We start from the raw sequence: 22,147 nt of genomic DNA, 5'->3' as shown, positions 1-22,147 counted from the left end.
GGCCTGGGGTCAGAAGACTGAAAGGCAGATGCTGAGCCTCAATCTCCAGGGTAGGCATCACCCTGACCTTAAGAGTTGAGGCTCTCAGCCATGGGAGTGGCACTAAGAGCCACATCGATCACTTCCTGGCCCCAGCCTTCCCACACCCTATTGCCATCATTTCTAAGCACTGCTCAAAGCCAGCCTAGAGTCAGCCCTGACCCCCAGGTCTTTTGTCAAGCCTCTCCACCCTATATTCACGCAGCCAGCCAGCCCCTCAGGACACACCTTATGCTTAGTCCTTTGGTTGCAGCCCACACATGCCCTGACTTTTCTCTGCACTCACCTCACCCCTCCCAGCCTCCCAGGCACGACTCCTGGCTTGCCACACTAAAGTGCTGCAAGAGGCATGATCACCCCTAGCCCAGGGGCCACCAAAAAGCCCGAGCAAGGAATGCTGACACTGGCCCTCTGCCCACTGCTCAGATCCCCTTCCTTGAGGCTCCTTTCTGTTGCTCATCCTTCAGAAAGATCGGGGTAAGGTCACGCCTGGTGACTTCCTCTCAAACTGGGAGAGGACAATTCCCTAGGCCACTAGCAGCCCCTCCCCTGCCAGGCTCTTCAGTCTCCAAGCCAGGCGAGGCTTCCCACCCCCATTTTCCCACCCCAGACAATAAGTCCACAGCCAAGGACTTCTACATTCCAGATGAGGGGTCCTGGGTATGTTTCCTGACAACCAGAGCCAGCTCTGAGGGACTTTAGAGCTGAGGAAAATGAAGAATAAAAATTGATCCCAAAGATTCTTAGTGAGATAACTCCACACACAACATGCTGGCCATACTGAGGACCATGCTGAAGTTCAATCCTTGGGATCCATATTTTAAAAGATTTAGAATCCCCAGAGCAGGGAGCAGAGACAGGAGATTTCAGCCCATCCATCTACTTGTGGAGTTCTGGCCAGTGAGAGGCCTTCAGAAACGGCTCAGTCATTAAGAGGACTTGCTGCTTTCACAGGGGACTTCAGTTTGCTTCCCGGCACCCACTGCAAGAGGCTCACAATAGCATGTGACGATAGCTTCAAGGGATATGATCTTTTCCAGCCTTCACTGGTATCTACACACATATGTACACACACACACACACACACACACACACACACACACACACACACACAGTTGTAAAAAATAAAGTGAGTCAGATGTGAAGGTCTTTAATCTCAGCACTCTGAAGCAGAGGGAGATAGGCCTCTGAGAGTTCAAGGCCAGGCCAGCCTCGTCTACATAGCAAGTTCCAGTCAGCCAGGGATAGATAGCAGAACTTTGTCTGAAAAATAAAAAAAGTAAGGTGGATGGTTCCTGAGGAGCCACACTTGAGACTGACCTCTGACCTCCACAGGCACATGCATCTCCACACGTATGTACCTATACACACATGTGCACATGCACCCATGCACATGATCTCTCATACTCTGCTGTTACAGCCCAAACCTAGGAGCCTGCTGAATCTCCTCAGAATTCCTTTGAGGGGCTGTGGAAGTCAGAAACTCACTCCTTCAGGCTGGAACAAACAGAAAGTAAGGCCTCCCGGAGCCACTGGAACCCAGGCTGAGACCTCATGATCTGCAAAGGCTGCCTGGGCCAAACTCAGCCCCAGGCTCTAATCCAAGGTCAGCATCTCCTATCTCTCAGCAATGTCTCTGTCCTGATACTGGCCATCCCAGGGGCACTGTTATTAGGACAGGAACTCTGTGTGACCCTGAGCCTGACGCCAGCCAGGGCTCAGAGATGGCAAAGCCAGGAATGACTGTCGGGTAGGTCCGTGTCTGGGGACTGTGAAAGCTGTCACTCTCTAAAAGCTGTCTGCCAACCACAGCATGTGCACAGGGCATAGACAGAGTGGGACTCCTCATAAACACAGCTCCAGGCCAGATTGCTTTCTTCCTTCCTTTCTTCCTTTCTTCCTTCCTTTCTTTCTTTCTTTCTTTCTTTCTTTCTTTCTTTCTCTTTCTCTCTTCCTCCCTCCCTCCCTCCCTTCCTTTTCTAAGTTGTGTATCCATGTATATGTGCCGTGTGCTTGTGACGTAACCAACCTATGGTCACACACGTGTATAATGATAAATGAAGGCCTGGGGTGTGGTGTTTGTTCCAGCCTCTTCAAACGTGGACCCTGTTGTAATTTTAAAGTAAACGTAAAAACAACAGCCGCAGGGCATTGTGGGAATCCAGGAAAGGCGTTGTCACCGTGACAACTTTTGTGTGAACTGTGGCCTTGATCTTCATACCGCTGTACACATCGTGGGTGAATCCTTAGAGATACATTTCCTTTCAGATACCTGGAGGTCAGGGAGTTGGCCCAGTGGGTAGAGACTTGCCACCTCCTGACCTGAGCTCCACCCATGGGACCCACAAACTGTCTCTGCAAACTGTCCTGACTCCCAAGTGTACACTTGAAAACTAAAAATTGAATACATGGAAAGCCACATGGATGTGTGCACATATTAAAGCTTCAGTTCCCCAGCACCACTAAAAACACCACCGTGTATGTACATGTGTATGTAAACGCATATGTCTGTGTATATGCATGCCTCTTATTTCACATCTGGTCTCTACTGTTCAGTCTAAGCTGCTGTCTCACGCCAGTGTGAGCTGCTCAGAGTCCTGGCCCCCAGAGTGCACGCCTGTGCAGCTTCTCCCCTGGGTGAAAGAGAGACTCCAAGACAGAAGCCACTTCAATGGTAGGGATATGGTCTTAGCAATATAAAAGGAAGTAAGGTCCCCAACCTGTTAATTTAGGTTACGTTTTTTTTTTTTTTTTTTTTTTTTTTTTTTCTGGGAGAAGAAAAGAAGGGAAGAAGAAAGGTGGGAGGGGAAGAGAAGACAAGCAACCAGGAAGGATGCTCTTGAGTGGCCTCAGCATAACTAGAGATCTCTAGGCCAGAGACGGACACAGAGAGACGACTCTGTTAGCCCAGATTGCCTTGGTGTTGGAGTGCCATGTGGTAAGTTAGGAGGTGACCTTTAGGACCAGACCTACGTTGTCCAGCTCTAAGAACCTGACTAGTGCCACAGACTGACCTGAAGCTGGGGAGGAGCAACGCCTTCTCTGGCCTCTGCTTCAGGCTGTCTGCCCTGTGCTGTCAACTGTCCCTGCTCTGAGTGACCAGTCAGAGGGAGTCAGGTCCTTGTGCCAGTGGGGATAGGGGGTCTGAGAGCCTCTGAGGTTATTGGCTCATAGTGACATCTCCGGTGTCACTAGTCACCAAGCCAGAGTCCCAGAGCAGGAAGTTTTGAGAACCTAGGGCCTAAACACCTAGCCAGATCAATCAAGAAGGGCTGTTATGGTTGCAACCCAGGACTCCAGCCTCCCAAGTTAGCCAGCCCCCTGTCCATATAGCCAGAGTTAAGGACTAGGAGGCCCAGTAGAGAAGGGAGCTAGCAAGGTGAAGTCTGGGCCAGACCAGCCTCTTCTGGGTACATGACATGACGTTGGATAGGAGGTAACTATGGGAACAAAGGCCCCAGGCTGCTCATCACCGTCCTGTGATCAGAGCCTAGAACCTCAGCCAGGAGTGAAGCCTGCTTTTGCTCTCACCTCCCTCATCTTTCTCCTACCCTTTCCCATCTCCCCCTCCCTCCTTTCTTCCCTGCTCCTTCCCTTTCTCTGTCCCCCTCCCTTCCAGCCTCCGAGCATAGCTGGCTGCCTCTCACAGCCTTTGCCTGGCTTACCCTGCTGGACCTGAGGTCTTGGGCAGCCAGGCCCGAGCCAACGCCGGGGAAAATTTGGAAAAGGCTTGGAGATGGCTGAATGTGCTCCCTCTAAGTTCTCTCCAAACTGGTGTCCCCATTCAGGGACAAACAGTGTCCCTGTTTGTCTGTGCAGTGTCTGTGTTCTCCTTTCAGGCCTGGGGAGCCCAGCCTACAGCTGGTGGGGGAAAGGGGAGAGAGCAGCTGGTGTCATTGTCCCCCCTCCCCCCACCGGTGTCCCAGCATCATGTGGAAGCAGGAACTGAGCTGATGAGGGGACCAGCTCCCTAACTGCCTCCCTGCCAGCTCAAGCCAGGGAATCAGGCCAAGGGTACCCCTGAGACTGTGCTGCAGTTCCATTTGCTGTCACCAAAATGGATAGAAGCTACACCCAGACAAACCATTGCCTCTCTGGAAAGGTTCCTGAGACACCAGTTCCTGCACTGCTAGGACTGCTGGCTGAACCCGAGCCAGTCTGGGAGCCACAGTAAATACTGGCCGCCACAGGGCACCTGTCCCCAAGCTTTCTCTCTGTTTCCCGTGACCTTAGGAAGGTTACCACCACTGCAGAATTCTGCTTTTATGGAAATTCCCCTTGGTCCTTTTCCACTCCGGGGAGGGTAGAAGGTTGGGGATGAGCAGATCCAGGGATGGGAGGTGGGGGAGCACATTCACCATCCAGAAGAATAGATGCCCGGGGTCTGTAACCATCCTGCCCTAGTACCAGCTGCCTGGGCGGCCAACGTGACTCAGATTGGACAACTGAGGCCCTGTGTCCCAGTGTACTCCAGGCAGAGCCATGGGTCAGGTTATGAGAAAGAACTGAGGTAACCACACAAGATGTTTGTCAGGTCAGCCAGACAGTGGTCACTCCAGGACGTGAGACCCCAACTGTGCTTCCTGACTCCTGGCCCTCCCCCACAACTCCCACAGCCCTGGTCCCTAGAACCTTCATGAGCATTGCCCCCATCCTGCAGTCTTGTCTTTCCACTGTCTCCACTCTAGGCCTCCCGAACAGTCAGGCTACCGACGTGGCTGGTGGCACACCGAGCGGTATGATGCCTTGGGCTCAGACTCACAGTACGGGAGCCTGGTATGTTTTGTTTGGTGCATTTCCCGAGTGTATGTGATTGTGGCATGTGCATGATCCCGTGATATCCATGAGACGGATTTGGAAGATCGCCTGCCTGGGCAAAAGGCTGAGCTCAGAGTGGGGAGCTCACTCCTCACTCCCCATGACTACGTACTTCAGCCATCTTGGCTAGAACTGGTGAATAAGCCTTTGGGTTGTGGGCCATTGGATCCAGTGTAAAAACCTGGCATCCCTGGTCACAGTTACACTGGACAGGGGTGTGACCTCCCTCCTGCCTCTTCTCTCATCAGGCCCTGGACTTCATCACAGCCTTTTCCTTGTGTGAGGAATGAGGAGCAGGACTCCACAGAACATTCTAGAGCTTCCTGGCAGGTTGGTTTAGGCACTGCTGATGGGAATCCAGACATTCCCAGGAGCCTTGTAATAAGTCTGAAGGGCGAGAGACCAGACAGCCAACAAAGACAAGGGTGAGTCCCCACAGTTTATTATAGAAGCCAATAAAAGAGCCACATTGAGTATTTCACAAAATGCATGACATTCATTGTTGTAATATGCAACATGGATTACTATATACACATCAAAACCACACGACAGCCAAAACACACACACAGCACCAGCTCATACCAAAACAAGACGCACAAGTGCTTTCTCCATATTATAACAACTGTGATAAAAGCATATTAATATTTTGAACCATGTTTACAATAAAGAACAATTCATATTTTACTAAATAACAAATATTTAACAGCAAAACTTTATACTAAATATCTATTTTGAATTATAACAAAAATAGTACTTATAATAGTTTATAAAGACAGACACAAAATTATAACATTTATGAAAAAAAAGTTTTGTGTATAAAATAATAGAAATCTGAGCAGGATCAAAATGGTCGCCCAGAATGCACACGCCAGCGCCTAACTTTGAAAGTGCTTCAATCTGCAAGCCCGTGGCAGGAAGTTTTTGTGGGGTTTGTTTTTTTCGTTTTTTTTTTAAATGTCAAGTTACAATAGTTAGGAGTGTGAGAACACATCACCCATTAATGCTACCACAATGAAACACACGAACACGGAACAGACAAGTCCACAGAGGTGAGAGTAGTGTCACACCCGCAGGTGCCTGGGCTAGGTCCCTCTCCCTGTTACCTATGAGACTCATCCAGGCAGACCATCTTTCCTTCCTCCCACCCTTTCAGCTTTCTCCTCCAGCTTTCCCTTTAGCACACCTCCTGGGCTGGCCCCCTGAAAGGGAAGGCCCCTGACACCAGCTGGGGCCCTCCAGTCCCCCTGTTCCTCACCAGGGCCAGAGGAGCATGCCACATCTTCAGTCTGAAACAAATGGCTGCAGGCAAGCAGGGTTAGTGTGCAGGAAGATGGGCCTCCTGGGCGCTGGTTTGGGGAGTGAGGGCAGCATGCACCTACTTCATAAACTTTGATGAGTCTTTACACAGTTTGGCCTGTTTCAGAACTGGGAAAGGGGGTTTACGGTTATTTCTGATGCCGCCACAATAATTTTCCCGGTATCCTAATGCTGTCATTTGTTCTGGTTCTGTTGGAAAAATGCAGACCTGTGAAACATTTGGGGAGGCTTAGAGGATGTTCTGTGCTAGTGAGATGTGGCTAACCCTCGTGACAATGGCCATTCAGGGTTAGGTCACCGTGGACTGCCATTCTGTGTTCCTGTTTTCTGGAGAAAAGGACCTACTCCCTTAGGAACAGGCAAAAGCAATGGATGGAAAACTAAGAAGAATCTGAAAACAGACAAAATTGCCTAGAGACACACCAGAGCCCCAAACCCTTCCCAGGAGGATCCCTGCATGTCCAACCCCCAAAATGCCAGAGGCAGGAGTCCCTCACCCTCCACCTTGTCACTGTCCATGCCCCTACTGGCCTTTCTGCAACAGAACCACTTCTGACAAATCACTCCGCCCTGTCCTCATCTTCCCCCCTCCTTCTCTATTGCTTTCTAGCTACAGCCTCTCCTGCAGCTTCTCCAGACCCCACAGGGCCTGAGGCAGCTCAGAGACAGGGCTCTCTCTACCTACCTCTCCGCTTTCTTCTCTTCCCCAAACCCTGAGCTGGGCTTAGCAGGCAGTGGCATTGGGGGTGGGGTGGGGGACTCTTCCAAGAGCAAAGGGGCAGAGTTAAGAAAGGGAAGACAGAAGTCCCTTCGGAAGAACCCGTATCCTTATTCATCCTCACCAGGGGAGGGGCTGGCACTGAGTGAAAAGGAAGTTGTGGTCCCCGACCCACATGCCCGGGGCTTTGACAACCTGGGAGGAGGTGCTAAGAACACCTGGCTCTGAAGTTAAACTACATCCCTTGCCTAGGGCCCAGGAGGGCTGTTGACCCTCTACCAAAGAACTAGGCTAAACCAGACACACTGTCTTCTTGCCTCACATAAGCCCTGAAAAGGAGAGCTAGGGCAGAGGCTAGCAGGTGTGTGCGTGTGGTGGTGGTGGCAGTGGTGGTGGTGTGTTGGGGAGGGTGCTCCAGACCTCAGTCTAGCCAAGGTCGGTGAATAAATATGGGACGGGGTGCAAGGGTGGGCATCTGGGAGCCCAGCTATAGCCAGAAACCACCTGGCTCAGTTGGTCCCATGGGGGAGGAGTGCTGGTGTCCCTGCCCAGGGCCACCATGAAAGATGCTGAAGATTAAGTCTATAGGCTCCTGTACCCCGAGGTCTGTATCCCGAGGTGAGAAGACAGGAAAATAGCAGCAATAGGTAATTTCCAATGTCCAAACTGGTTAGGCTGGTGTGGGCCCCTCAAGGCTGGTGATAGCTCCTGCCCTGCCTAGGCTGACTGTTCTGGGCACCACTTGAGCAGTGACAGAAGGGGGGATGTGGGGGTGTCAAAGAGTGCTCCAAGGGGGCCCCTCTTTTTCTCCCTCCTGGCTTCACAGCCACCTGACCACCAACAAAAAGACAAGAGGGTAAGGGAAGGAAGCGTTCAGAGGTCAGAATCATATACTGCAGCTCAACCACCTCTCACTAACACTGTCATGGGCATACAGTCCTGGCTGTCACAGGATCTAAGCTAGGGGGCAGTGGCGATCCAGGAGAGTGGGAGTCGGGAGGGGGCGGGGCCCTTTTGTCTTTGGGAAGGGCTTGCCAGGGAAGAGGTCAAGGAACAACATAGGGGGGCTGCTGGCCTTCCGACCAGCCCCTCCCCACCCCACAGGTTTCTAGCTCTGTCCCCACCCCCGCTGCTGGGCTGGGCTGAGACCAGAGTGAGGCTACACCGTAGCACTCAGCATGGCCTCTGTCTCAGGCAGAATCTCATTCTGATTGGAGTCCAGACCAAAGAACTTGACACTGAGGCCATCCACGGGGTGCAAGACCGGGACCAGAGTGATACGAGGGAAGGTCCGGGTGGCCAGCTCGAAGCGGCTAGTGCTGGCCAGCTCCACTGCCAGCACCTTCAGGAACAGCTTGGCCAAGTGCTTGCCCAGGCAGGCCCGCACGCCGCCGCCGAATGGGAGGTAATGGAAGCGGCCATCCTTATCCTCGCTGCGTGCCTGGCTGAAGCGGTCAGGGTCAAACACATTCACATCCTTGAACACGGGCGCTGTGTCGTGAGTATCTCGGATGCTATACATGACACTCCAGCCCTTGGGGATCTGGAAACCCTGGAAGAAGACCGGGAGGAGCGTAGAGCGTAAGAGCCAGAAGGGGCCACTCAGCTGCCCTCATTCTCATGTGCAAGGCCTGTCTCTAACCAAAGTCACTCCCCCATATGCTAAATCAAGTCCCCATGTCTATAGATTTGGAACTGGAGCATCCTAAGCAGTGCACAGGCTGACTTCACTCAGCTCTGCGTTTGGGGGGAAGTATCTCCCACAGGACTGAAAGCTACGAGAATCAGGCACTGTCCCCGACCCCCTCACCTCACTGAGGACCCCCAAAATGGCTCCTTTTTTCCACCTAGCCAAAGCCCCAGCCACCCCACTCCCACCAGCACGAGAGCCCAGCCTCACATCCAGTTCGAAGGTCTGCAGCACGGTGCGGTAGCCGCCTGAGATGGGCGTGAAGAGCCTCATGACCTCCTTGATGACGCAGTCCAGGTAGTGCAAGCCACTGAGTGTGTCCAGGCGCAGGGTGCCCTCACAGGGGCATCCACCGCCATGCAGCAGGCCCTGGGCCCGCAGCTCCTCCCGCAGCTTCTCCAGCACTGCCGGGTGTTTCAGCAGCTGCATGATCAAGGATGTGCTGGCGCTGGCGGTCGTGGCGTAGGCTGCGAAGATCAGCTCCAGGGTTCCATCCTACACAGCAGAAAGACAGGCGTCCCGGACATTTGCAGCGGCCACTTAGGATGACCGCTGCTGCTAGCTTTTCCCCCAGAGCCTGTCTACACCGAGCCCTACCTCCTGGCTGCCAACAGTGTTGCTCTGAGCCTTACTCTCAAAAGGCGCATGGAGGTCACAGCCTGGTCCCTAGCTTAGATGGAGACACTCTGCTGTGACTCAGGGCAGAAGCAGAAGCCTGCGGGCTCCAGAGGTTAAGGTCACTTCTTGCTCAGGGCTGGACTCCTGGCCAGCACCAGCAGACTACTTAAGGCAGCGAGCTCTTGGAAGAGAGGATATAATACGGAGACTCAGCACTGTTGTGAGCATGTGTGCGTGCGCGCGTGTGTGCATGCGTGTGTGGTAACTAGTATTGCCACCAGCTTTCTCCTCCATCACTGGAAGAGGGATGCCTTTTAGGTGAGCAGGTGGACCGGAAGGATCTGGAGGTAGGATAAGGCAGCACCAGGAGGGCCTGGGAGGGGACTGCAATACAACCCAGAGGTCCCCTCCTCCCAAGGCCTGGACACTTGCTAATGAAGTCCCAGCAGTTTCTCCCCAACTTCCTGGGGAGCTCTGTAGACACCAGGTAAGGGGGACAGAATGTTAGGATGAACAAGCCCTCTCAAGTGGAAGAGCCCCCCCCCCCAGAAAGGGCATACTGCAGGGCCATGAGATTGAAGCCCAGCTGTGCCGAGGCAAAGGGATGGACAAAAGTACCAAACACCACTGGAGAATCTGTAAGAGGAGGGAGTCCGTACTACGATCAAACCTCTCCTGGAGTCGGGAGCTGGCCACCGTCGGACCATGGAAAGAACTGAGAGAGTAACCTAGGGAGAGGTTCAATAGGAGGTGCCCACAAGCTCCTGACAGGCCGAAGAACTAATGTTCCAAACCATCTTAAGAACAATAGGAAAGGATATGTGCAGGACAGAGCTTATGTAGCCTGGCCACCCCGAGATACAGTGCACACCTCTCCAAGCCACATGCTACCGTGAACGGAACAGAATAGCCCTAAGCATCCTTCAGCACAACCGGAAGGACGCTGCAAAGATGTTGCTCTCCGCTTCTGGCTCAGCAATGCTGTGGCTTCTACTACACTTCTGGGCCCAAGACAGCCACGGCCATTGCTGCTCAGAAAGCTGGTTGGCACCAAAAGCCGCCTGGCAACTTTCTGCTCTGGATGAAGGAAGTCCGGAAGGGCATCCCGCTGGTACCGCCCACCAACATCCGGCTGGTACCGCCCACCAACCTTCAACTCTTGCATGGTCATCTCCTTGCCGTGTTCCTTGCTGCTCTCGATGAGAATGTCCAGGGCGTCCGAGTAGTCTTTACCTTGGGTACACTGCAGCTTCTCACGGATGGCCTTCTCTAGGCCCTTCTGAAGGATCTGCCGAGCTTGGATACCCTAGGGGAAAGTGGACCATCAGCTTGTCTTGAAGGCAGTGCTCATCCTAAGCTGCTGGACCACAGGGAAGGAGCCAGACCCACCCTGTTACGATTTTTGCTCTGCCTACTCCAATGCCCCGTGTTCCCTCCCATCATCTGTCCAGCGGTGCATTTCCCTCCCAAAGACAGTCCTATGCCCTCCCTTTCCATGCACTGGGTATACTCACCCTCCGGTAGCCACTGAAGGGCAGGTCTATGGGCAGAGAGAAGACATTCTCCACAAACTGCTGGTATACCTCAAAGAGGCTGCCCAGGTCCTCCTCGGGGATGCTGAAACCTAACAGCACCCGTACAGCCATTCGAAAGGTAAGTCGCTGGGCCTCCTGATACACATTGATGGCCTCAGGCTGGCTGCTCCAGGCTCGAAGTGTGTCCTGGATCACCAGTTGGATCTTGGGGAGGTAGCTCTCAAGTGCCTCATGGCTGAAGATTTTGGAGAAGACCTGAAGGGCCCAGAGGCAAGTGGTAAGGGACCTGCAGCCATCCTACCATGCTTCCTGGTGGAGGCTCCAACCCCACTCCCCTGTGCATTTCCCTACGCTAGGCCCCTGGTTTCCTGCCTGCATCTGTGAGAGGGTGGGACCTCACAGGGGCTAGGGTGGGACCACCAAAGGGGTCTGCACTTCTGTTGAAGGGACTTTCTGCTGAGTTCTGGGATCTCGGGTGGAAGTGTCAGGAGAGTCAGGATATGAGTGTACAGTCACAAAGCAAATGGCTCTCCTCTGCGCCACTACGAGCAGGCAAGAGAGCCTACTGCTAGGTAGAAAGCAGGATTTTCCAGGGACCCAAACTGCCATCAGTCCCCATGTAATGACAATTGAGTGGGAACTCTAGGAAGTGCCATCCAAACATCTACAGGATGACCAGGCCTCTAGACAATAGCTTTCTACCCCCAGAAGATCAGAGGGACAGAAGACCCTTCCATTCTGAGCATCCTCTAAGACCATCAAGGGTCCCTGTTGCCATCCCTGTCTTGTGCTCATCCTCCTGACTGACTTGGTAGTGCCCTGCCTCCACTCCAACAGGGCATGTTTTTCACACAGCTATCCTCTGGCCGAGAGAGGCAGGGTGTTCTGTTTATTTACTCGAAGCCTGGTCTAGTTATATCCCCAGATAACAAGTCCAGAACAGGAGGTTCCCCCTAGAGCTGGAGACCAAGTAGAGGGAAGGATACCCACCAGCCCCCACAAAACCACACAAGCACACTACCCTCCTGCCTGCCCCCAAACACAACCACCACACAAACTGTAAATGTGAGAATTTCCCCTGCAGTCAGCTCATGGAGGAAAAGGTAACATTTTCCTGGCCTGTACCCTGCATGGCTAATGGGAGGGCTGGTTTGCAGAAATAACAGTGCTGGCCCTTCAGTGGCCCAGCCTTTGCGAACAATAACACTTTCATTCCCAATTCCCAGTGGGCAGAGGGAGGGGAGAGAGGCCAGTGAGGGGCAGAGGACATACTGCCCAGGCTAGTTTCCCCGCCAAGGAACAGCCTGGAGGGACAAGGTGACAGGAGGTCCCCTAGGTCACTCACACTTGCTCAGATTCAGGGGTCCCAGGGAATTTCTCGACATGGGAGGGCTTCAGTGGTCAGAGCGATACAGAGGAAGACTGTGTTGGGTGTCTGAGCCCTTGTCCTGGTGTTCTTGGAACCAGGTTCATCCTTTGGCCTAGGGGTCTTGAAGGGCGGGGCAAGAGTGGGCCTTCACCCTGAGGAGTCCAATCAGAGACCACTTGGACTCTGGGGAACAGAGCTTTTGGAGGGAGATCACCAGAGAACACAGTGGGGAGGTGGGAGGGTAACTCATGTGACCAAACACTGCAGAAGCTGACTATGGTATAGGGCATAGTGACACCACACTGACCAAGAACTAGCAAGCTCTTGGAAGTGGCCTAGGGGAGGACATGGCCCAGTGGAAATCTGGACCCAAGATAAAAAAAAAAAAAAAAAAAAAAAAAAAAAAAAAAAAGGCAAGGGCGGTCTGATTGGATGCCTATGGGCCTAACTTAAGGATTTGTCACCAGTTCACTGTGTGCCCATGATCAGTGACGCTTACCCCAAGGCCTCAGTTTTTTCATCCATAAGATGGTGAGACCTACCCAAGGGACCTCAGGGATATTTCCAAGATACATGGCATCTCAGTACCTGTTTCTGCTTTCCCCAAGATGAAACCCTTCCCGGCAGCACAGTCATTCGGTATTTGAGCCCTCTGGAGACAGCCTGGCACCCGTACTCATATCTCAACAAGGCCCCGAGGGCCTGGCACAGGCTACCTCAAAGGCTGACAAGGGCATCCAGAGAGATCCTGGACAAGCAAACCCCTTGTGCCCCTTAGGTTACAATCCCTGCGCCCTCTAGCGATATCTAACGGAATCACTTCTCTGACCCGAGGGGCCCAAGAAGACTGAAGGACATCCAGGGACATCTGGGGCTGAGCTAGAACTCTATGGCAGGGTGACTAAACTTGCCCTGGAATGAAAAAGGGTCCTGAGCAAGGCCAGGAAGCATAGGCAGTGTCTTTCCGGTCCCTGGGAAACCCTAGGCTCTTGTCTGTTCCCCTCCCCCGTTGGTTTTTACAGAGAGTCCATCTAAATATTTCAAAGTCTCTTTCCACCCAGATAGTCCCCCATTCTCCTCGGAGGTTTTCCTCCTTCCCGCTTCTAAGAGGAAGAGAAAGCGCAGGCCTGTAAAACCAAGTAAAGGCTGGTAGCAGGCACTCCTGGCAAGGGACCTTTGATCAGAGTCACCAAGTTGGTGACCCTGCCTCTGCCTCAGCTGCTCTAGAGACATAGGAGCCTCCCAGGTTCTGGGAAGGTGCCGAGTCTGCATCTCTGGGTGTGTGCCCAGGGCTAACAAGGCGGGCACTTCTCAAAGCCAGGCAGACCAGAAACCACCAGCCACCACGGAGAACAGGCAGAGGTGCCTGCCAGGGCAGGGAGAGGCCTGAGTCTCATCAGCTTGTTGGATATGATGCTTCTGGCCACTGGGGTCAGGCCTGGGGCACAGAGGAAGAGGCCCGGGAGTGGCTCAGTATGGAGAAGGTTCTGGCCCAGGAGCACTGGCCCTGACCACAGGCAACACAGTGGCCAAGCTGTTTTCTCTTTCATGGGGTCTTCCCTGGGAATTCCCACAATGAAGCCAAGAGTGTCACAAAAATGCCCATGGGGACCAGCCGGGGACCAGCCAGGCCCCGGCAGAGCACAGCAGATCAAGCCACAGGTATGGACTTTGCAAGGGATGGGTCTAGAGAGAACAAGAATAGAGAGGGGATCCTGGAGACCCCAGAACACCCCTAGAATCACAAGAAAGCCTAGAGAGAGGATGGGTCTGTTTTAGCTATGCCCTTGGAGAGTACTCCTCTCTCTTCCCAATGACAGTTACCTACATTTTCTGTCTCTTGTTTGCACGTGGCCTGGAAAGCTCACCTGGGCTCCTCAAAGCCTAAATCCCCTATAATCGTCCTTACAGACGCCTTCTTTCCTAGCCAGACTGCCGCTCGACTCTGATCTGCTGTCTCTGGGATGGGAGGTCACCTTGTAAAGTCCCTCAGCTCCCATAACCCACCTGACCAGCCTGCAGTTGAGGATATAGGGGCAAACTGATGAGCAGCCACAGCAGGGGCCAGGGCCTCAGAGGGAATCCACTGCCCAGCCAGTGACTCAACTGAGGAGGAATGAAAGCTGCTGCCCAGGAGGGGTGGGGGCCAGGCAGGCCACCCAGACAAGCCACCGGAGCCTCAGCCTGTGGAGCTGGAAGAATAACAGAAGGCAGGCAGCAGTCTCCTCAGGGGTGACGCCAAGGTGTATACTTCATACTCCAGTAAGGAGGGGACTGAAGAGGGGGTCCTCCAGCTGCCTGCAATGCCACCTGGCTTCCCCTCACCTTGGGCTGTGCTTGCTCATCATTTCTAGTCAGACAGAGTGGAACAAGTACCCGTCTTCCCCACCTGCATATGTGTCCCCCAACCCTTGTGTTACCATGCTAAACTCTTCCACACACCCCAACTGAAGTACTAGAGGGGTTAGGGAGCAACTGGCTGCCCATTTGCTTGCCATGTTCAAACCACAGAACCCCTTTGGAAAGCTGAGAGCCAGGAGGGAAGGGCCTCTCAGAGTCTTAGGGTAGGGTGAAGGTCTATACCCTGTGGTCGGCTCCTCAGGCCCCTGCCTCACACCAATCTTTTGGGCCTGGGTGGCTACAGTGACTGGGACTAGGGCTCAGGGCCAGAAAAGACAGCATCCACTGTCCCCACCAAGGCCACAGTTCCTATCTACAGCTGTCAGGGGAGGGGCACGCAGAAGGACCCAGGAGGGCAGAGAGGAGACACTAGAGTTCTGGACCTCTCTCCACATCGGGGGAGGGGGGGCGAACACTGAAAGAAGTGAATACAGAAAGCAGACACCTCTACACCCCGACCTACCGCCCTGGCAGATGGCCTGGGTTCCTCCCCCCTGACCTTCAAAGAGACCCACTCCTGCTCCCTGCCCCCTCAGCAGCCCCCGGGACCACTTGCTGGACCGACAGTAACTTCTGGGTGAAGAATTCATCTACTAGGACAAAGGCTTATTCAGCCCCAGGACTAGGCTATCTGGCTATGCTACCCACCTGCCCACGGACCCCAAATTAGCTTGGAGCTTCTGCAGAGCCAAGCCTACATCTGTGTGGTCATGTCTCTAGTTAACCTGTGTAATGAGCTGGAGGCATCCAAAGTCCAGCGGAGTGGGGCTGGCCTCCCCCAAGATGGTATTTCCATGGACCAGGGCTCTGCTCACATGCTGGGCAGAAATCCTACTCTGGGGTCTTCCCTCTCCAGGGCAATCTTGGGACCTTGTTTGGCACACTGAAGCTCCTAGCTAGTCTCTAGGCGCTAAGACTCAGCTCCAGACAAAAGCTCCGAACAAAAGCAAGGAGAAAAGGGGGCGGAAGAGCAGAGGCTTCCAGAAGCACTACTTTTTTTGTCCCCACCTTCTCGACCAGACTCCTCCCATCCTTCCCTGGGCAGCGGGCCAGCTATTCCATACAATCTGTCAGATAGGAGCCTCTGCTGCGGTTGGGAGGGGTTCCAAAGGAGGAGACAAGGGTGCAGTCTGAGGACGGGCTTGCACAGGTGATGGAATCCGAGTGGGGACACCCCTGAGTTCTCCAGGCAGCTCCAGCTAGCCCTAGACCACCAGGGCAGCCAGGGCCAAACATGTGGAGTGCATATGGTGATAGCCCTCTCCCCACACATCTGGTTAGACCTCCCAGAGAAGGGTGGTCACCCACTCCAGTGGAAACAGTGACTCTCCTAGTTCTCAGCCAGCCCGTGCCCCACACACCTGGGCCCCGGCTTCCTGCACGTTCATCCTAACCAGGCTGGGGCATGGCTCTCTGCAGTGTGAGCTGCAGAACCCTCACCCTGGCCAGAAGATACCCTTCAGGCTTTGCATCCTCAAAATTGATCCATTTCTTCAGGGTAACATGGACATTCATGAACATGACCCCCGGGTGCTCAATTTCTGTCCTTCCTGTGAGTTTCTACTTGCTGAGGTCAAGCTTCCTGCTTCTTCGTACCTATAGAATTCAGTAAACTCAGGATCACGGATCCTTGAGAAGGGTCCTACTCCTGTGACCGCCACACATCTCACACACACACACACACACACACACACACACACACACACACACACACACACACACTCACACAGCCCTCGGTGTTTCATGTCTGCCTGAAATATGTACCAGCCTCTGATCCTTCTCCATCTCTAAGAGCAGGAAGGCCAGGAGCTCAGAAGACTCCTAGTTACTCATCTCTATCTGCTCCCCTGGGCCTCACCCTCCTACCTCCGAGCACTTTGCCCCCACCCCAGCTTCCTGCAGCCCCAGGTGGCAGGACTCGGTAATGCAGGCTGGTTCAAACCTCGCTCTGAGATCCCTCTGCGTCCTGCCTCTGAATGAAAGTGAGGGAGCAGTCAGTGGCTTGGAGCTGTGTTCCCTGAACGTCTCAGCTCCAGGCAAGGAAGCTTTGACGGAGCCTCGGAGACTAAAGGGAGAAACCACTGCCCTCCCCCGGCCCCTCCCCCCATGTGCCAGCAAGCTGTGTTAACTGCTCCTAGCATCCAGGCAGGCCTTCGGGGCCTTTCTGTAGAATTTTTGGGAGACCTGTACATCCCCCTTTGAATTTTTTTTTTCTCCCTCGTGTGCCGTCCTAGGAGAACGATCCTTACAGAGCAGTTCTGTTCGGAGAACAGGAAACCCCAGGCGGTATGAGCGAGCATTCCCACTGTTTCCCGGTCACCCAGACTACCTAACAGTGGAGCTGCTGACCAAGAGCACGGTCCCTGAGGCCTCCTCTCTATTCCTCGTTCCTCCCCGAGGCCACAGCCCCTCCCTCTTCCTTCTTTTTAGGTTCCAAACCTGAGCGAGTCCTCTGACCCAATGGAAAAAACAGAGAGAAGGAGCCTCGCAGCCTCCTCCTGGCGGCTTCCAGCCCAAGGCCGGCGCCCCGCCCGCCGGCAGGCTCAGCCTTCGGGTTACTGCAGTTCAAACAGCACGTGCCGCCCGCGCTCCCGGCCCAGCGGTGGCGGCGGCGCAGCTGGAGGGGGCGGGGAGGCGCTGCGTGCGCGCTGGCTCGCCCGCTGCGAGTCTTTGCTCTCGCTCGGGAAATCCACCGGATAAACACCCACTTTTTCTTCCTCTTTCTAGAGAGTGGGCGCGCTTTGAACCTCAGCGCACCTAGACTTTGCTCCCACCCCCCTTGTCCTTCCCCCACCGGACTGCCCTCCTGCTAGAGCAGGGGCCCCAAGGCCACCCAACCTATTTATTCCCTAGGCTAGCCGGAAAGTCTATAGAGTGTCTTCAGTCCGGCAACACACTACAGACTCGCTTTCCATGCAACCTGTAGCTACTAGGCCAGGTTTGGTTTTCAGCACCGTCAGTTTGAAAGTGGGGGAAGCTTTGAGAAAAAGGTGGCGGGGAGTCCGGAATGGAACAACCGTCCGCCCCGCCCCCTTCTTTTTCCTGTAGTGTAGTGCACTGAGCAACTGCATCCGTCACTGCAGACCCCACACGTACAAGCTTTGTCCAGACCATCCGCAGGCAGGCCCTAGTACCTACCCCTAGTGGTGTCCACCTTGCCGTGGGCTAGCCAGAAGGCATCAGAGCGGATCGAGAGGAGGCCCAAGCAGAATCCGGATTCGGGCAGGAAATCATCTAGGCAGGGGAGCTCAGCTATCTGTTACATACCCGAGGCAGTTAACCCTAAGACAAGGGTTCGAGCTCTTCTTACCTTACGCTTGTTGCGGTGGATGTCACCGATGGAATTGGCCACCGTGTTGGGACCCAGCAGCACGCGTGCGCTCCGCGGCCACTCCGTGCTCACTAGCTGGTGCTCGCCCAGTAGGATCTTGCGCACATTCTCCGCACCGGTCACACGGATCAGCGGCCGCCCCAGTAAGTGTGTCTTGAAAACGTTGCCATACTTCTCCCGGCGCGACGACTGGAAGCCGGAACCCTGCGGGAACCACAGCAGAAGCCTCTCAGGGTTCACGGAGGACCTGTAGGGCCCTTGCATCCTGCCTCACACTAGGCACCGTCCACTGGTTCCTGTCACCCCCCAACACCAACACGCGCGCGCACACACCACAGACACACACACACACACACATACACACACAGGTTTTATTTTTCACGGCGTGCATTAGGACTGGGAAGTGGGGCCTAGAGGGTAATAAATAATGCGGGAAGACGGAGACGCAGGGGCACCCACGGAAAGCTGCTTTTAGTAATGACTTTCGGGGGCGGGGGTATCCCCGACGGCTAAACCCGAAGCTGGAGCTTGCTCCCCCACCCCTGCGCAGCGGAGCCTCTCGGAATAAATATTTCCAGGCTCCAGGCCACGGGCTGGCGAGACCCCGCGGGGTGGCCGCAGGCCAAAGATTATTTATAGCGGCGAGTTGTGCGTGCCCGGAGGCTGTCCCCAGAGATGGGGGTTGGAGTTTCCTCTCTGCTCCGGTGTGGCCCTTCGTGGGCTCCGCAGGGTGGAGTCTTGGGCCCAGAGCCACAACTCTCCTGAAACATTTGTCCTGGGAACAACTGGGACGGACTTTGGTCTCCGCCCTTAAATTTGGAACTGGAGCACCGGGAAGGTGCTTCTGAGGGGCGGCGGGGTGGGGCGCGGTGACCCGCGCAGGTAATCGGATCGCAGGCCCTTGGCCGAGCTCTGTGCTCCAGGGCCAGCGGCCTGCGGTGCCGGAAACCTTCGTCGCCTTCGCCACCCGGCCCTCCTTAACCCTTCTCCCGCCAGGACGCACTGGGTGCAACCCGGCGGGGAAACCACCTGTCCATTCTCTCGGGCCAACCAGCAGAACTGTGGCGGGGGATGACACCTTTGCGTCGTGGTCTCCTAGGGACACGTCGGCTCCCTCTACCCGGAGACGGAAGGCTCCCCTTTCCCGGGTTGCCCCCCTCCTCACTTTCCTTTCTCTCGGGGAAACTATATACTCCAGTTAGAATTGAACACGCCCCAGATGCGAAAAGTGGCTACAGAACCCAGATTCCTAATGGCTTTTCCACATGCTTCTGGGCCCGGCACAAGACTGGGAACAAGCCGGGAACCCCCGCGCCGCCTGGAGGGGCCGAGGCGGGGACGCCCCCATCCAGACGCCAGCTTAGACGGCGCCGGCCCCTTTAAGAGAAGTCGGGGCCGAGGTGGGGTGCGGCTGAGGGGGGCGCCGAGCGGGGTTCCCGTCCTCGTCTGCCTTGCCGTCTCCCTCGCTCCGTCTCACTCGGTCTCTCCTCTCCCGTCTTTTCCTCTGTTTTTCTTTTCTTTAGACACAAAAGTTGGGTTGTGAATTTTCCGAGGTCGCCGCCGCCTTGCCCCCACCCCCGCCTCTGATCTGCCTAACTATAATTAAAGTGCGTTTTTTGTGGCTTTAATAAAGAGTTATTTGTCCGCCGTTTCCACGGCCTTCACAAAGAGGACTTTCATAGGGGCGGCCGTTCGGGCCGCGAGTCCAATTTATACAAAAATGTATTTTTAGCCCTGGGCTCTGTTTAGATGGTGCTTAGTGGAAACCGAGAGCCCTTGGAGGTCCCCCGTAAAATCTGATAAATTACTCCGAAAAAACACCGGATTCGGAGGGTTCACTTTAACCCCTTCAGCACCCGAGGTCCCTCCTCCCGGGGGATTTGACCCCCAGAGGCGCGGATGCTCAGGAGAAGAGCGCCTCTAACTTTTGTGCTGACTGCACCACACCCGCAAGGGCCCTTATGTGAGATTGAGAAAAAATGGCAAGGGACATGGGGGAGGGGCAGGTCAGGAAACAGGATGAGAACGGGGGTTCGGAGGATTTGCCTTAAACAGGCGGGAAGCGCTGCCACTTGGGTTATTTTATTTTCTAAATTCTTGGCTAAAGCCTGGACCACCGCCACAGTTAACCCTTTAAATGTGGAGACAAAAAAAAAAAAAAAGTCGAAAGGGATATTGTCTCTAAGGAACATCAGATTGGTTAGAGGGACCACCACCCCACCCGATTAGACAAGCAAGCTCCCAAAAGAGACAGTCCAATTGTGAGGCTGGGGAAGATCCGGGGAACCTCTCAAGCCCCTCCATGCTGCGCCTCTCCAGTCCCTCGGCCCTGGACCGGGCGCGGTGGTGGTGTGAGTGTGTGTGTGTGTGTGTGTGTGTGTGAGAGAGAGAGAGAGAGAGAGAGAGAGAGAGTGAGTGTGTGTGTGAGTGTGTACGCGCGCGCGCGCTCACGCGCACGGACTGCACGCGTCTGTTAATTTCAAGCCAAGCTTTCGCACGTCTAAACCCATTGGTCTGCGCGCACACGCGCGCGCTCGCCTTTCATTTCTCCTTTCAGGGGTTGGGGTTGTCTGTTTCAGGATATCCAGGCTGCCTCCAACGTACATGAGCACCCTCCTGACAAACACACCCCCCGCAGTTACCCCAGAGGTGCACCCCCCCCAAAAAAAACCTGGGTGTATCAAATTGCAGAAAGCGATTGTCTAGCATTGGACAGGGTTAAATCCAGGTTAATCTGCCTGCTACCTACCTGGGTTTGGTCCTCAACGCACCTGGCCCCAGTTGTCACCAGAGTAGAGTTGTGAGGCGTCCAGCTGCATAGGCACGCTCTGGGTCTTTTGCATATTTCTCCTAGTTTCCCTCTGCTAAACTGTCTCCACCCAATAAGCAAACAGACCCTTTCCCCCCCGATAGCTGAGAACCCTCAACTCTTCTGCCTTGAATTTCTCTTAGGTTATCTTCTTTCTCTTCTCCACAACACAGAGACGCAGATGCAGATGCGCCGGTACACACACACACACACACACACACACACACACACACACACACACACTCACTCACCAGAAGGAGAGAGGTGAGTAGCACCTCCTGCTAGCACAATTGTACCTGAGCCTGAGCCTGATGCACTGCCGAAGCTGTTCAGATCTTAAAGTGGGCTATCCAAGCGGCCACAGGCCCTCGCCTGCTTTACCTCTCCGCGCCTAGGTAGATAGCCAGGACGCTAAAGTCGACTGGAGCTCAGAGACAGAGGTGAACACCAAGCGACACTCCCCAGCGCTCTCCGCGCATCCCTGCTTGGACGCCTGCAGCCCAGGAACATCACATTTGGGAGCCTTCTCTGTTCCGGACCAGTCAATAGCCTTCTTAACTAGCTCTCGGGCCCCGGAGGTCTCCGAGCCGCGCTGCAGGCGAGCTGGGGAAACCTAGGCGGCGCCGGCAGAGGCAAGGAAGGGGCGGGGCGGGGACCAGCGCTACGGAGTGTCCGAGCTATCGGCGCCCCCTGGCCGGACACCCGCGGCTAGCGGACTCCTGGAGCAGCTGGGCGAGAGCGCGCTTACCTGTAGCAACCAGTGACCAGTCTCTCCGATGAGCGGGAATCCCATGGAGCCCTTGGGGATGGGCAGCTTGCAGCTCTTGTCGCGGGTGGCAGCCCAGCGCAGCTGCCACAGCTGCTGCGACACCGCCAGCAGCAGCGTCACGGACACCAGGCACGCGGCGAGGGTGGCCAGCGCCGACACCAACTCCAAGCCCTCAAACAGCATGTTGGCGGCCGCTTGGGGGATTGGCTGTGCGGTCCGCGATGGGGGAGGGGAGGGCCGGACCAGAGTGACGGGGGAGGGGAGGCTGCGGCCGGGGGTCCTGGCACCCCTCAAAGAAACCCAGAAGATGGGGCCGAGGGAAGGGGGCTGGAGACTGCGAGGTGGTCGAAGAGAGGGAGGAAAAAGATTGCCTGGAAAGGAGAGAGAAGACAGGAGGCGACTCGAGGTGTAACTTTGTTGTTTGTTTGTTTGCCCCTTTATGCGGGCTTAGGACTGCTCTGGGGAGGTGAGATGGAGCTGAATCAAGCTGGTGAGCCTGCTCTCTCCGCAACCATCACACTTGGAAAACTTTATCCACCAGGAATCTCTCGGAAGCCCCTTCCCTGTTCAAAACTGGGGGTGGGGGGCAAAAAGAAGGGGAACCGAGAGCTAGCGGAAAGTGCGATCAATTTATCAAAAACTATTCCTCCAAAATTCCTAGGTACATAAAAAGGAAAAAAAAAAATCGGAATTCAAAAATTCCAACGAACCCAGAAACTTTGGGGGCTTGGGAG

At 54.8% G+C, this 22,147-nt stretch overlaps 1 protein-coding gene across 1 annotated transcript; it reads right to left on the bottom strand.

Annotated features, from left to right (window-relative positions):
* Positions 1-5,335: 5,335 nt before the first annotated feature.
* On the bottom strand, positions 5,336-21,873 carry CYP26B1 (cytochrome P450 family 26 subfamily B member 1). Its single transcript, XM_080932184.1, has 6 exons — positions 21,393-21,873; positions 17,815-18,039; positions 10,715-10,990; positions 10,351-10,506; positions 8,793-9,077; positions 5,336-8,444 (listed from the first exon to the last, which is right to left on the bottom strand). Exons 1-6 carry the CDS (start codon positions 21,594-21,596, stop codon positions 8,052-8,054), a joined length of 1,539 nt encoding a protein of 512 aa, XP_080788310.1. The 5' UTR covers positions 21,597-21,873; the 3' UTR covers positions 5,336-8,051.
* Positions 21,874-22,147: the final 274 nt, after the last annotated feature.

This window comes from Micromys minutus (genome assembly GCF_963924665.1).
Source record: "Micromys minutus genome assembly, chromosome: 18".
NCBI lineage: Eukaryota > Metazoa > Chordata > Mammalia > Rodentia > Muridae > Micromys > Micromys minutus.
This window is presented reverse-complemented; position numbering and strand designations above follow the sequence as displayed.